Genomic DNA, 12127 nt, shown 5'->3' on the forward strand with positions numbered 1-12127 from the left:
TTCGAGCAAAATTACTTATAGAAAAAGAAAAGGGGGGTTTGTTATAGATGAGTAATTCTATGGTTGACTCTCACAGTTAAGGAGTGAATATTAAATATATGTTAAGAGAAGTTTTCTAGATGTGTAGTTATCTTTCTCCTCCCCCTTGCATTGTTATCACAGGATGGCCTCAGTAGTTGGGGCATTTGGGAGGGTTGGCTTGTTACTATGGAAGCACCTGACCTCTAATCAAGGTGTAAGACAGTGATCTCCACCACTGGACAGTGAACAAGGAGTCAATTGACAAGACTTTGGGAGGGGCTAGAGGTATAAAAGACAGAACATCTATTTTGTAGATAAGCACATGGTGACGGAATCCTTTGCTCCCAACACTGTGTCATTTTCTTTATTAAGTCTTCTGTTGTATTTTGAAAAGATCTTAATAATTTAAATTTTTGAAAATGAAAATGGTTTCTCACATGAGGTTGGGGAATGTGAGGCAAGGTTGTCCACACTAGGTGAGCTCCAACGTACAACTTCACTGACCTGGCCAGACCTCCTTAGGAGCGGCCCTACATCAATATAAATCACTTATTGCTCCAATCAGCTCTTCTCCAAAGAGAACAGTAATAAAATACATTCTTTAAAATAGGATTACATATTACTTAAAAGCTCTTTGAAATATTTCTCCACAACTGTAAAAGGAAATCTGCCTGATGAACTGCATAAGAGCATGTGGAGAGTTTTGTCAAAGAGTGGCTTGAGGAGAGAGGACACAGCCGAATTAATTTGGGAAAGATGTACTAACTAGGGCAGAGACAGGCAGAGGCCTTTTTGTGTCTGTAGCAGGACAGAGGATGGAAAAGTACAAGACCATGGTTAGTTCCAAATCTTGTAGGTGTGAGATAATGTGTCCTTGATCCTTGCAAAATATGACAAAGAAATGGACAGTGAGGCAGGAGAGATAGAGAACGTAGGCTCAAAGGAATGTGGATGAGTTAATGCTATAGTTTAACCAATAGATTGCTTGGCTTACAGAATATTCATAAGCTTATTATTTGCTGTAGAAGTGTTTGATACTTCTTCAATAAAGTGGGCCATGATGAACCAACTGGTGTCCTGGTCTCCTTCCTACGACAAGAGCAGAGGGAAATCAAGGCAGAACCATGGTTTGTCAGGACTTGCTTGATCCTAATGAGCCCTGTGGTGCATTTGGAGCTGAGCACCTGAACCTCAGGGCCTGAGAGGATATTGCACAAACCTTTCCAAGAGTCAAAGTCAGAAGAAAACTCCAAAGTGTCTCAAAGCATGAATGGGTTTCACTGAGGTCCATCGCAACAACAGGCTCCTCATGGGCTCCTTGAAGGAGAGAACTGAAGGCCAGAATTGGAAAAAACAGCTCTCAGAGATTCAGAGTGCAAAGGAAAATCCAAAGTACCTTAAAAACCTTGAGTATCTGAAAGCATTAATGAACCCAACTGAGTGTCAGTACAGAGCTCTCAGGGGAATCATCAAAGCAGATAATTGGGGCCATGATTGCACGAACCTCTCACAGAGTCTGTATCCAAAAGGCAACACCAAATACCTTAAAATAGCTGAAGTACCTTGAAGCATAAATGGCCCACTGAGTGTCATTACTGATAAAGGCTCTCCAGGGACTAATTAAAGGAGATATTGGAGGCAGGGACTGCACAATCTTTTTCATAGAGTCTGTATCAAAAGGGAAACACCAAGTACCTTAAAATAACTGAAGTACCCTGAAGTATTAAGGAGCCCCACTGAGTGTTGTTACTGACAAAGCCTCTCCGGGGATTAATTGCAGCAGATAATTGGAGTCCATGATTAGAGACTCCAAGGCAAAAGCCAAGCCCAAAGTCCTTTGAAAAACCTGCAGTCCATGGGAGCATTAAGGAGATCCCAGAGCAATTCCTGCAAAGGCTCCCCAGGGACTCCTTCCAGCAGATCCTTGAGGCCACTGGGTGTGGGCCGGGGGGAATGGTGAGGGCAGGACAAGGGGCTGACAGTGCCCAGCCTGGCTGGGGCTGTGCCAGGAGGCCCCAGGGCCTCAGGACAAGGTGTCTCCTCCCAGCCCTTGGTGGCACAGACCCTGCTGTGCCCCAGGGCACCAAAACTTGGCTTCTCTTTGTCCCCACCTGTCATCAGTACCTCCAGTTCTCTGCTCTGCCTGGGGCCTGGGGACACTTTCTCAGTCGTGTCCCTCAGTGGGACCCATTAAAAGTCCAAGAAATTTTGGAGTTGGATTCTGACTTGGAGTTCTGGAGAGGTTTCTTCAGTTCCCTCTCAGGGACTGATGTTCAGGGCCTGAGCACAAAGCCCCAGAGGCTCATTAAAGTCCTGGTGCTGTGTCTGTGCTGCTGAGCTGGGCTGGGCTCCTGGCACAGAGGCAGCTCCTGGTAACCAAGAAGAGCTTCAAAAGCACATTTCTCTTGATGAGCAGCTCTTCTGCCAGCCCAGCAGGGCTGGGGCACTGCCTGCAGCCAGCCCGGGCACAGCACAGAGGCACAGAGGCAGAGTCAGTGCTGGGAAGGTGCTGAGAAGTGCCTGGGGCAGAATCACTGCCAGCCCTTGGCACAGGAACCTCTGGCTGCAGGACAATGCAGCTGCAGCTCCTGGAGCCATCTCCTGAAGCTGGAACATCCCAATGCCTACAGACTCTGTAAGTACATTCTCTGATTTTGTCTTCTGCAGAGCAGCCAGGGGTGCCCAGGGCTGTCCTGCAGAGCAGGGTCCTGCAGCCCAGGGCGCTGTGCTGGGGCAGGGACTCTGCTGCCTGCTAGAGACAGTTCTCAGCCAGCCCTGGCAGCTGCTCCCGGCACTGCGGGAAAAGATGTGGGTAGGAGGAGGCAGCTGGTAAGGCTTGGAAGTGTTCTCCTTGTATGATGTGGGTGCTGCATTATTCAGGACTGCTCCCAGCAGGGCATTTAAGAACGAAACACTTTTAAGTAGATTATACAGGGAGCACAGCAAGGCAGGGGCTGCATAAAAGAGAAAAGCCTGCTTTTTATTTTTCTGCTCTGGGTTTCCTGGATGGGAAATCACACATAGATATTCATGTGTCAGTCAAGGTAAAAAAAACCAATTTTTTTCTGAGATTTAAAAAACAAGGTAGTTACTGAAATCACGACAGGTTCCCGCATAGGCAACATCAGTGTCATTTTTCCAGACTCCTCAGGGTTGCTCTTACTCTGCCATCAAAGCCTGCAGAGCCAGAGCTGCCCCTGGGCAGTGCCAGAGCTGGGAGGGGTCTGTAAGGCAGAGCTGAGCCCCCAGGGCTGGGCTGGGCTCTGGCAGCACTGGCAGGGCCCAGCCCTTGGAAAAGGGAAGCAGTTGCTGGCAGGAACAGCTCCAGGCAGCAGAGCCCTGGGCAGGCAGTGGGGAGAAAGTGCCCCCAAGCTGTGCTGCGATATTTAAAGTCCTCTTGAAACCCAAATTCTCTATGATTTCTTTTTTTATATATCCCCATGCCAAAGCAGAGCAAATGTCCAACAGCAGCTCCATCAGCCACTTCCTCCTGCTGGCATTGGCAGACACGCGGCAGCTGCAGCTCCTGCACTTCTGCCTCTTGCTGGGCATCTCCCTGGCTGCCCTCCTGGGCAACGGCCTCATCATCAGCGCCGTAACCTGCGGCCACCACCTGCACACGCCCATGTTCTTCTTCCTGCTCAACCTGGCCCTCAGCGACCTGGGCTCCATTTGCACCACTGTCCCCAAAGCCATGCACAATTCCTTCTGGGACACCATGAACATCTCCTACACAGGATGTGCTACACAGGTCTTTTTTTTTGTTTTCTGTGCAGCAGCAGATTTTTATCTCCTGACCATCATGTGCTATGACCGCTACGTGTCCATCTGCAAACCCCTGCACTACGGGACCCTCCTGGGCAGCAGAGCTTGTGCCCACATGGCAGCAGCTGCCTGGGCCAGTGCCTTTCTCAATGCTTTCATGCACACGGCCAATACATTTTCCCTGCCCCTGTGCCATGGCAATGCCCTGGACCAGTTCTTCTGTGAAATCCCACAGATCCTCAAGCTCACCTGTTCACACTCAATTCTCAGGGAATTTGGGCTACTTGTTTTTTCCATCTGTTTAGCATTTGGCTGTTTTGTGTTCATTGTTTTCTCCTATGTGCAGATCTTCAGGGCAGTGCTGAGGATCCCCTCAGAGCAGGGACGGCACAAAGCCTTTTCCACCTGCCTCCCTCACCTCACTGTGGTCTCCCTATTCCTCAGCACTGCAGCAATTGCTCACTTGAAGCCCCCCTCCATGTCCTCCCCATCCCTGGATCTGGCTCTGTCAGTTCTGTACTCGGTGGTGCCTCCAGCCCTGAACCCCCTCATCTACAGCCTGAGGAACCAGGAGCTCAAGGCTGCAGTGTGGAGACTGATGACTGGATGCTTTCAGAAACATTAAACTGCTGGCCAATTTCTGCAAATCATTTGAAATAAAAATCATCTTTAATACTTCTGATTGGTTTGGCTGTGATGGTATTTTTTCCTTCGTTTTAGGTATTATTATTGTCTATAAAATTGTCACCGTTTGCACTGATTCTTCTTTTGTTTCTCCCCCCTTCCCTCTGGCTACAGGCTGTGTCAATGAGGGGCTGTGCTCTCAGTGCCTTTAAATGAACTAAAGGATCCCCCATCATAGTTTCCTGCAGAGATGCCCTTTTGTTGCCTTCTCTGGAGCTGCAGCAGCAATGTCTGTTTGCAGAGCTGGGGCAGATCAGGGCTGGCCCAGCAGCTGTGCCCAGCAGCAGCAGCACTTGGTGTTGCCAGTGCTGCTGCCGTGGCCCTGCCCTGCTGCCCTGGTGGCCCTGGTGTTGCTTCAGGGCCTGAGTGCTCTCGGGGCCGGGCACAGCCCTGGGGGTGGCAGTGCCGGGGCTGCAGCAGGGACAGGCCATGGGCACTGCTGGGGCAGCACTGACGCCTCAGCCCAGGGCCTGGGGGCTCCAGGCTCCTTGCCCAGGCTCTCTCAAGAACACACCCAGGCCAATGCTCAGCACAGAAAAGCCCCGTGAGCAGCCCCAGGCTGGCCATGGGCAGGCTGGGGGCAAACAGCATGGCTGGGGCTCTGCAAGGGCCCTGGGGCAGATGGGAAGGAGCAGCAGAGCAGGGGCTGATCCATCCCCAGTGCGCTGGACAGCCCAGGGCAGCGTCCCAGAGCGTCCTCATGGAGCTGCCAACAACATCCCCCCTCTGCAGCCCTGGCCTCTCCCCCAGCTCACACAGGTGCCCCATCCTTGCAGGCACAGACACGGCAGCACTGGCTCAGCAGCCCCTGTTTGCATTGCACAGAGCAGGGGGAGCACCCCCATGCTGTTGTGTGGGGACATGAACCTGAGGGAGCACAAATGCCATCAGCCCCTGGGGCCAGCAAGGGCTGGGGGACACCAGGGAAACCACTCAGCTTTGTCCTGGCCTCTGCAGTCAGCCAGAAAGTTTGTTCCCATCAGCTGGGAGTTTCCTGTGCCACTGCAGATGCTGCTGCTCAGAGCCAGGGCTGCCTGGCAGCCACCCCCAAACTGCCCTCAGAATTTCCTTGCCTTCACCTTTGCTTTCTTTACTCTTCCAGCTACAAATTTCTTCCTTTTACTCACCACAGGGGACTTAGAACTGGACACAGCACTCGAGGTGCTGCCCATGCAGTGCTGAGCGCAGGGCAAGAATACCTGCCCTGCTCCTGCTGGCCACACCATTCCTGATCCAGGCCAGGAGCCATTGGCCTTCTTGGCCAGCTGGGCACACTGCTGGCTCATGTCCAGCCTGCTGCCCATCAGTCCCTGCAGGTCCCTTTCTGCCTGGCTGCTGTCCAGCCACTCTGTCCCCAGTCTGTAGTGCTGCAGTGGTTGTTGTGGCCAAAGTGCAGGACCTGGCACTTGGACTTGTTAAGCCTCACCTTGTTGGATTCTGGCCCTGGATCCAGCCTGTCCAGGGCCATGTGCAGAGCCCTCCTACCCTCCAGTAGATCACCACACCCAGCCAAATTGGTTTCAGCAGGGTTCCATGAGGCCCCAGAGTGTCACAATAAGTCTCCATGACTCCATGAGGCTTCCCAGTGTCACAATGTCCCTTTGGTTCAATGGGAGCACTCAGTGTCACAAAGTCCCTTGGATCCTTGGGCCCTGCAGTGTCACAATGGCAGCATGGTCCCTCAGGGCTCTGCAGTGTCACAGTGGATCCTTGGTTCCATGAGGTCTGGCAGTGCAGCAATGCTCTCCTTGGTTCCAAAGTGTCACAATGGTCTCTTGGTCCCAAGGGCCACCATGAGGTCAAACATGTTTCCTTCATGTCAGGAATCCCTGAGGTGTGGTGGTTTTCACAGCGGTCACAGAGCAAAGGAAGATACAAGAAACTTGAATCCATGTGTCAGAAAGCTGATTTATAAATTTATGTTATATATTTTATTAAAAGAAAATTATATACTAAAATTATCCTAAAGGAATAGAAGAAGGGATTTCATCAAAAGGCTAGCAAGCAATAGAAAAGAATTGAATGATAATAAAATCTTGTGACTGACCAGAGAGTCCAAGACAGCTAAACTGTGACTGGACATTAAAAACAACCACATGAGACCAATCAAAGATTCACTTTTGCATTCCAAAGCAGCAGATAATTACTGCTTGCATTTAGTTTCTGAGACCTCTCTGGTTCTCAGGAGAAAAATACCTAGCAAAAGGATTTTTCATAAAATACGTCCACATAAAATATGTGACACTGAGGAGCAGCACTGACCCCTTGGTTCCATGGGGCCCTGCAGTGTCACAATGGCCCCATCGTGACACCAGATCCTGCTCTGTCACAATGCTCTGCATGGTTCCACAAGGCCCTGCAGGGTCACAGTGGCTTCTTGGCTCGATGAGGCCTCAGAGTGCCACAATGAATTCTTTTGTGATGCAGTGTCACAATGGAGCCCTGGTGACACAAGATCCTGCAGTGTCACCAGGGACCCTTGGTTCCATGGGGCACCATAGAGTCAAAATTGTTCCCTCGGTTCCCAGAGTCATTGCAATGGAGCAAGGGCCCGTTGATTCCACTGTCCCCAGGCTCTCCCAAGGGTCGCCTTGGTTTCACAGTGGCACGATGGCCCCTTGGTTCCACAAGGCCCTGCAGTGTCACAGTGGCCTCTGTGGTTCCACCAGGACCCAGATTGTCACAATGGACTCCTCGCTTCCATTCATCGCCACAGTGTCACAATGGCTCCTTGGCTCTGTGCTGCCATGTTGTACACAGTGTCACCATGGCCCTCTTAGTGCCACCAGGCCCCGCAGTGTCACAATGGCCCCTTGCTTCCCCAGGGCCTTGCAGTGTCTCACTCATCAGAGAATCAACCAGGCTGGAAAAGACCTTGGAGAGCATAAAATCCAACCTGGGACCCAACACCACCTTGCCACCCAGGCCATGGCAATGAATGCCGCATCCAGTCTTTCCTTAAACACTTCCAGGGACAGGGACTCACCCACCTCCCTGGGTAGCCAGTTCCTGTGACCTAACTGTGTGCTGCCTAACCAGCACTGAGCACAGCAGAAGAATCACTTCCCTGCTCCTGCTGGGCACAGTGTTCCTGATCCATAGGAGTCCCAGGGGTTGGATGAGGGAAATGGTGGGTAGGGGGTAGGGACAAAGTGTGATTGATTTTCTGCCATGAAGGGTCTTGATTTTCGTATGTATTCATGCTGCATTAGGAGGTGCTGGGGGTCAATATCAACTGGACATTGCATTGCTGATATCAGTCTATAAACAGGAAAAGAACACAAGGCAAAACAGTTCACTCTGCATTTTCTCCAATACAGTATATTCACATTGAATACGTTTCTGAAATGTGTGTAAATAATCACGGAAGAACTGAAAACTTAGATTATTCCCAGGGCCTTGTCTTGTTTGGGTGATTTGAACAAATCTTTATCAGCCTTTTTCAGTGAATTCCCGAACTGAAGAGCTCGATAAAGAAGAGGCCTCTGAAGGAGTAAAATTCATCAGCAACTATTACAATGGCCTAATGAGGTCTTCAGGGTGAAAGATATGGACGATAATCTTGGTGCATGATCAGACGGCTGGATTTATTGATATATGATATATAATACATTATAAGTATAATAAAAGGAATCAAGAGAGAAGTTGCACAGACTTGCTAAGCTAAGAATAGCCTAGGAAAGAATGAATAACAAAGTTCTGTGTCCAGGGAGCTTGCCCCGTGATTGGCTCTTAATTGTACACATGGAACATGAGCCAATCACTATGGCACTAGGTGCACCCTATTGCATTCCACAGCAGCTGATAATCATTGTTTACATTCTCTTTCTGGGGCCTCAGCTTCCCAGAGGATGAACAAATCCCAAAGAAAGGATTTCTATGAAAAAATTTCTGCGACATCTGGCCTTTCCAAATTATATAAATTAAAAGAAAAATGCTAATGTGGAATGAACAGGAAATTTCTTCACCTGTAAAATATACAATACTAACAAATCACTAAAGCAATCCTACAATCTAAGAAAATGCAAAAAACAATGCGAAGAGAATTCAAGTCCTGAGTTTCAGGAACAGTCCATGAGCTGAAGTTGTTTCTCTTGAAATATCTGAGAATCCTTTTTGGTCCTGAAACAGACTTGCTGCAAAAGTCCCATCAATAGTTATCAAAAACCATTGCCAATCATAACACAATTTCACACAATTTCAAACAATTTGAACAATTTTTGGAATGTCCTTTTCTGGCCCTTTTATGCTTCAGTGCTTCAGAGCTGCTGCCTGCTATTTTCAATCTTTTTTATTTAATTATTTAATTTTTTTTTTAAATCGAAAAGAGCAGCAGCAGAGCAGAGCAGTGCCAGAGAAGAAAAGGCCCTGGGGGCCCTGGCCCATGATGGACCAGGAACCCCAAAACTGGCCCACAAAGGTGGGGCCAGGACCGGTAGGCAAAACCACAGCTCCCAGAAACATCAGGAGGCCAAGTGATGGCCCTGGCCCAAACACACGAAGCAGGCTCTGCATTCCCACAGGCCTGCACCCTGCTGCCAGTACAATGGCAGCAGGGTGGTGACACGCTTCCTTTTCCCAAAACCACTGAGGCATGCCAGCAGTGAGGGAACAAAAGCCTTCCCCAGAAATCCCATCTGGGGTCTGGAGATGTTTGTTGGTGTATCTTCCATCCGCTCCATGGCACCATCCTCACTGGGCTGGGGACCAAAGGCAGAGCTTTCGGGACCCACCTGCCCCCCGCCACTAGGGCGCAAGAGAGGCGGCAGAGATGGCAGCCTCCAGGGGGCAATCCCCAAAAAAACACCCCCCAAACCGCTGAGAATGCTGATCTTAAAAGCAGGCAAACGCATTGCCCCCACAGTCAGCTGGCGAGCACTCCACGCTCCACGGAAGGGGAGACCAGCCGCCGGGGCCGCTGCAGGGGCAGCCGGTCCGGGATGGTCCGAGCTCGAACAAGCCACCGGTTCCAGGGCAGTCTCTGATGCCGGCACGGAGGACACAGCCTCTGACAACGGCAGGACTGCTGGGGCAGCCTGTGAAGGCAGCGGGGGGGAAGCCAGAACCGGGGAGGGAATCTCGCTGGATGTAGGAGTGGCCGCGGGCTGTTCCGAGGGTCCCGCAGGTTCGGCGCCGTCTCCAGCACCATCCTGAACAGGGACTGTCTCGGTTTGAGGTGACGGGAAGGCCAATGGAAGCAGCAGGGGGGCCGAAGGGGCTGGAGAGAACAACTCCTCTGCTGAGCCGGAAGCTGGAGACAAGTCGTCGTCGCTTAGGAACTCAGCAGCCACAGGAAGTGCCGCTTCTGCATTCTCAGATGCAAGCGCTGGCAGGGGCGGGGAGGCCGGTGAAGCTGCAGGCGGGACCGCCTGGAGAGGCGGAGACGGGATCACTCGGAGAGGCGGCGCTGGCAGGGGTGGGGAGGCCTCAGGGACTGGTGCCGCCCCGATCTCTGGGTGGGGCGGAGTCCGAGAGGCCGGCTGTGGCAGCACCGTCCACTCCCATCTTCCCGGAGAGAGAGAAGGGGGGGGAGGAGAAGATTTCGTCTGCACAGGCTCCGGAGAAAGAGTAAAAAAACTTCTTCGCGCGGCGAAGTTTCGCCCCCCCCCCCCCCCCGCCGCGGAGCAGGGGGGGCTGGGAAGCCCCCACTCATCCCCCACTGGGTCTTCTCCCATTGGGGACGGTGGAAATGGAGCCTGCCCATAGCAGTTAGAAATCCATTGAAAAATAGCTGCTCTGCGTTTCAAAACTGGGAAGAGCTTTATAAATGCTAGGTAGATAGAAGGCAAAACACGTCCCTGGCCCCAGACGAACTGGAAAATGGAATTCATGCACTCCCAGAGGAAAACATCCAAAGCGTATAGGACATCAGTAAAGAACCCAAAAAGCTTTGCCCATCGAAAAAACTCATAGAGATCTGTTGCTGACAGAAAAAAACCATCTTCTCTACACCATTCTTGCCAGAGGGCAATAAGTTTCTCCTCTGAAGGGGAGAACTGAACCTCTTCCTGCAAGGCATGTGTCTGCCATACAAGCAGCCACAAACTACAAAGGGCTGGTTCATCAGGAAGGGAAAAGCCAACAGTACCTTTTAAAAGAGTCCAGCTTGCTCTGGCCAGCTCCACGGGTCTGCTGCTCTCTCCGGATATCTTCCTGAAGGTTTTCCAGAAGAAGGTTCTCTTTGTGGTCAGCCTTGGCTGTGAACTCTGTCCAAATCAGGATCTTCAGTTCTTCAGCTCCTGGCTTGAATGCACTTCTGTGGTCACTTCAAAGCAACCATTACATGCTACACATACAGGATTTTTCCCAGTGCAGCAATTTTGCTCCTCTGGTCTTATCAAATTAATTTTTGCTCTGACACGAGGGGTCACCAAATATTACAGCGACCTGAGGAGGTCACTGGGGTGAGAGAAGGCCGAGAATCTCGTTTCTTGATCAGAAGGCTGGATTTATTGCTATATGATATATAATACATTATAACTATACTAAAAAGAATAAAGAGAGAAGTTGCAGAGGCTTGCTAAGCTAAGAATAGAAAGAAAGAATGAATAAGAAAGTTCTGTCTCCAGGGAATCTGTCCCCGAGCTTGCTTCTGTGATTGGCCCCCAACAGGAAACAGGGACGATGAGCCAATCACAGGGGCACCTGCTACATTTCACAGCAGCTGATAACAATTGTTTACATTCTTCTTCTGGGGCTCTGCTTCCCAGAAGATGGACAAATGTGAAAGAAAGGATTTCTATGAAAAAATGTCTGCGACAAGGCCCTTGTCATTTTGGTCACCTTTGAAAATGGTCACCTGTGCCATTTTCTTTGAGACTCTGTATCCTTGGAGTCCAAGGAAGTTCAGAAGGCTTACCATCCAGGCTTCTCTCATCTGAGTGGCTACTAGAAGATCATCCACGTACTGCAACAGCCTCCTTTCCTCTTGTGGAGCTTCCCGGGACTCTGGGTCTTTGCAAGCTGTTCTCCAATTGGAGTGAGGTATTTTGAAGCCTTCAGGCACATGGACTATGTGAGCTTGTGTTTGAATGCAAAAATTTTCTGGCTGGCTTCTTGGATAGGGAGGCAAAAGACAGCATCTCTTAGGCCTAAAACAGTGAACCAGCTTAGCTCAGGTGTTAAACAAGTTAGTAAAGTCTATGGATTTGCTCCTACAGGGTATAAATTCTGTGTTATCTTATTGACAGCCCTTAATCCAGTACTATCAATTATTGGGCTGATTCCTTCCCTATCTTCCTTTTGAGGGTACTACTCAACTCTCACTGGCTGTGTTCTTTCATTAAGCTTGATTACCATGGGGGGCATTTTCACTCTCCTTGGTGCAGCAGAGGCCCATACCCTTGAAAACACTTATTTACTTATTCTAATATCTCCTTACTAATGTCTTTCCTAATTTCAGTGTCTGTTAATGTTAAGCCTAACATGTTTATATCATTTGCCTCCAGAGTAACCTTTCTCATTTGAGAATGTTTAGCGAATTGAGCGAATTGTACAAAAGCTTCCAAGGACACATAGTACACATCTTAATTTAAAGGTTTGCAAAAGTATGCCTTCTCAGTCTGGCAAGTTGTTCAGTTGTTCCCCACACTACAACATAAACATTCTCCACAGGTACTAAAGCTTTAGTTAAAACTGATTATATGGCCCTTGTGTC

At 50.0% G+C, this 12127-nt stretch overlaps 1 protein-coding gene across 1 annotated transcript; it reads left to right on the forward strand.

The window, feature by feature from the left end:
* Positions 1-3478: 3478 nt before the first annotated feature.
* LOC135441367 (olfactory receptor 14J1-like) lies at positions 3479-4411 on the forward strand. Its single transcript, XM_064700920.1, has one exon. The coding sequence runs from the start codon at positions 3479-3481 to the stop codon at positions 4409-4411; it is 933 nt and encodes a 310-aa protein (XP_064556990.1).
* The last annotated feature ends 7716 nt before the right edge of the window (positions 4412-12127 follow it).

This window comes from Zonotrichia leucophrys, unplaced genomic scaffold, assembly GCF_028769735.1.
Source record: "Zonotrichia leucophrys gambelii isolate GWCS_2022_RI unplaced genomic scaffold, RI_Zleu_2.0 Scaffold_260_72311, whole genome shotgun sequence".
Classification (NCBI taxonomy): Eukaryota; Metazoa; Chordata; class Aves; order Passeriformes; family Passerellidae; genus Zonotrichia; species Zonotrichia leucophrys.